This window comes from Fulmarus glacialis, unplaced genomic scaffold (genome assembly GCF_000690835.1).
Source record: "Fulmarus glacialis isolate BGI_N327 unplaced genomic scaffold, ASM69083v1 scaffold18393, whole genome shotgun sequence".
NCBI classification, from domain to species: domain Eukaryota; kingdom Metazoa; phylum Chordata; class Aves; order Procellariiformes; family Procellariidae; genus Fulmarus; species Fulmarus glacialis.
Genome location: NW_009201218.1, coordinates 1,642 through 1,842, shown reverse-complemented (window position 1 = coordinate 1,842; position 201 = coordinate 1,642). Strand labels below are relative to the sequence as shown.

The window sequence follows — 201 nt, the reverse complement described above, 5'->3', positions numbered from 1 at the left end:
CCCAGTTTGGCAGCATTGCCCTCGACGTTCTGCAGGGACGCCCCCAGTGTCACCTGGCGGACCCTGCCCGGCCCCACAGTGCCATCCAGCTGCTTCAGCTCCTTCCAGAAGAGCTTCACTGTCCTCTTCTTCTTGGCCTGGGAGGGGCCATCTGTTGCTGAGGGGCCTGGCAGCCCTAGGGGTGGCAGGCAGCCGGGGACC

General features: G+C 66.2%; 1 protein-coding gene across 1 annotated transcript in view; it reads right to left on the bottom strand.

Moving 5' to 3' along the window:
- LOC104073931 (FH1/FH2 domain-containing protein 1-like) overlaps nt 1–201 on the bottom strand; it is a gene marked incomplete at both ends in the record, with an annotated part of 4,471 nt that overhangs the window by 3,177 nt on the left and 1,093 nt on the right. The window contains one exon of the mRNA XM_009573874.1: nt 55–198. Coding sequence (XP_009572169.1) covers nt 55–198 — 144 coding nt within the window. The remainder of the gene's footprint in view (nt 1–54; nt 199–201) is intronic.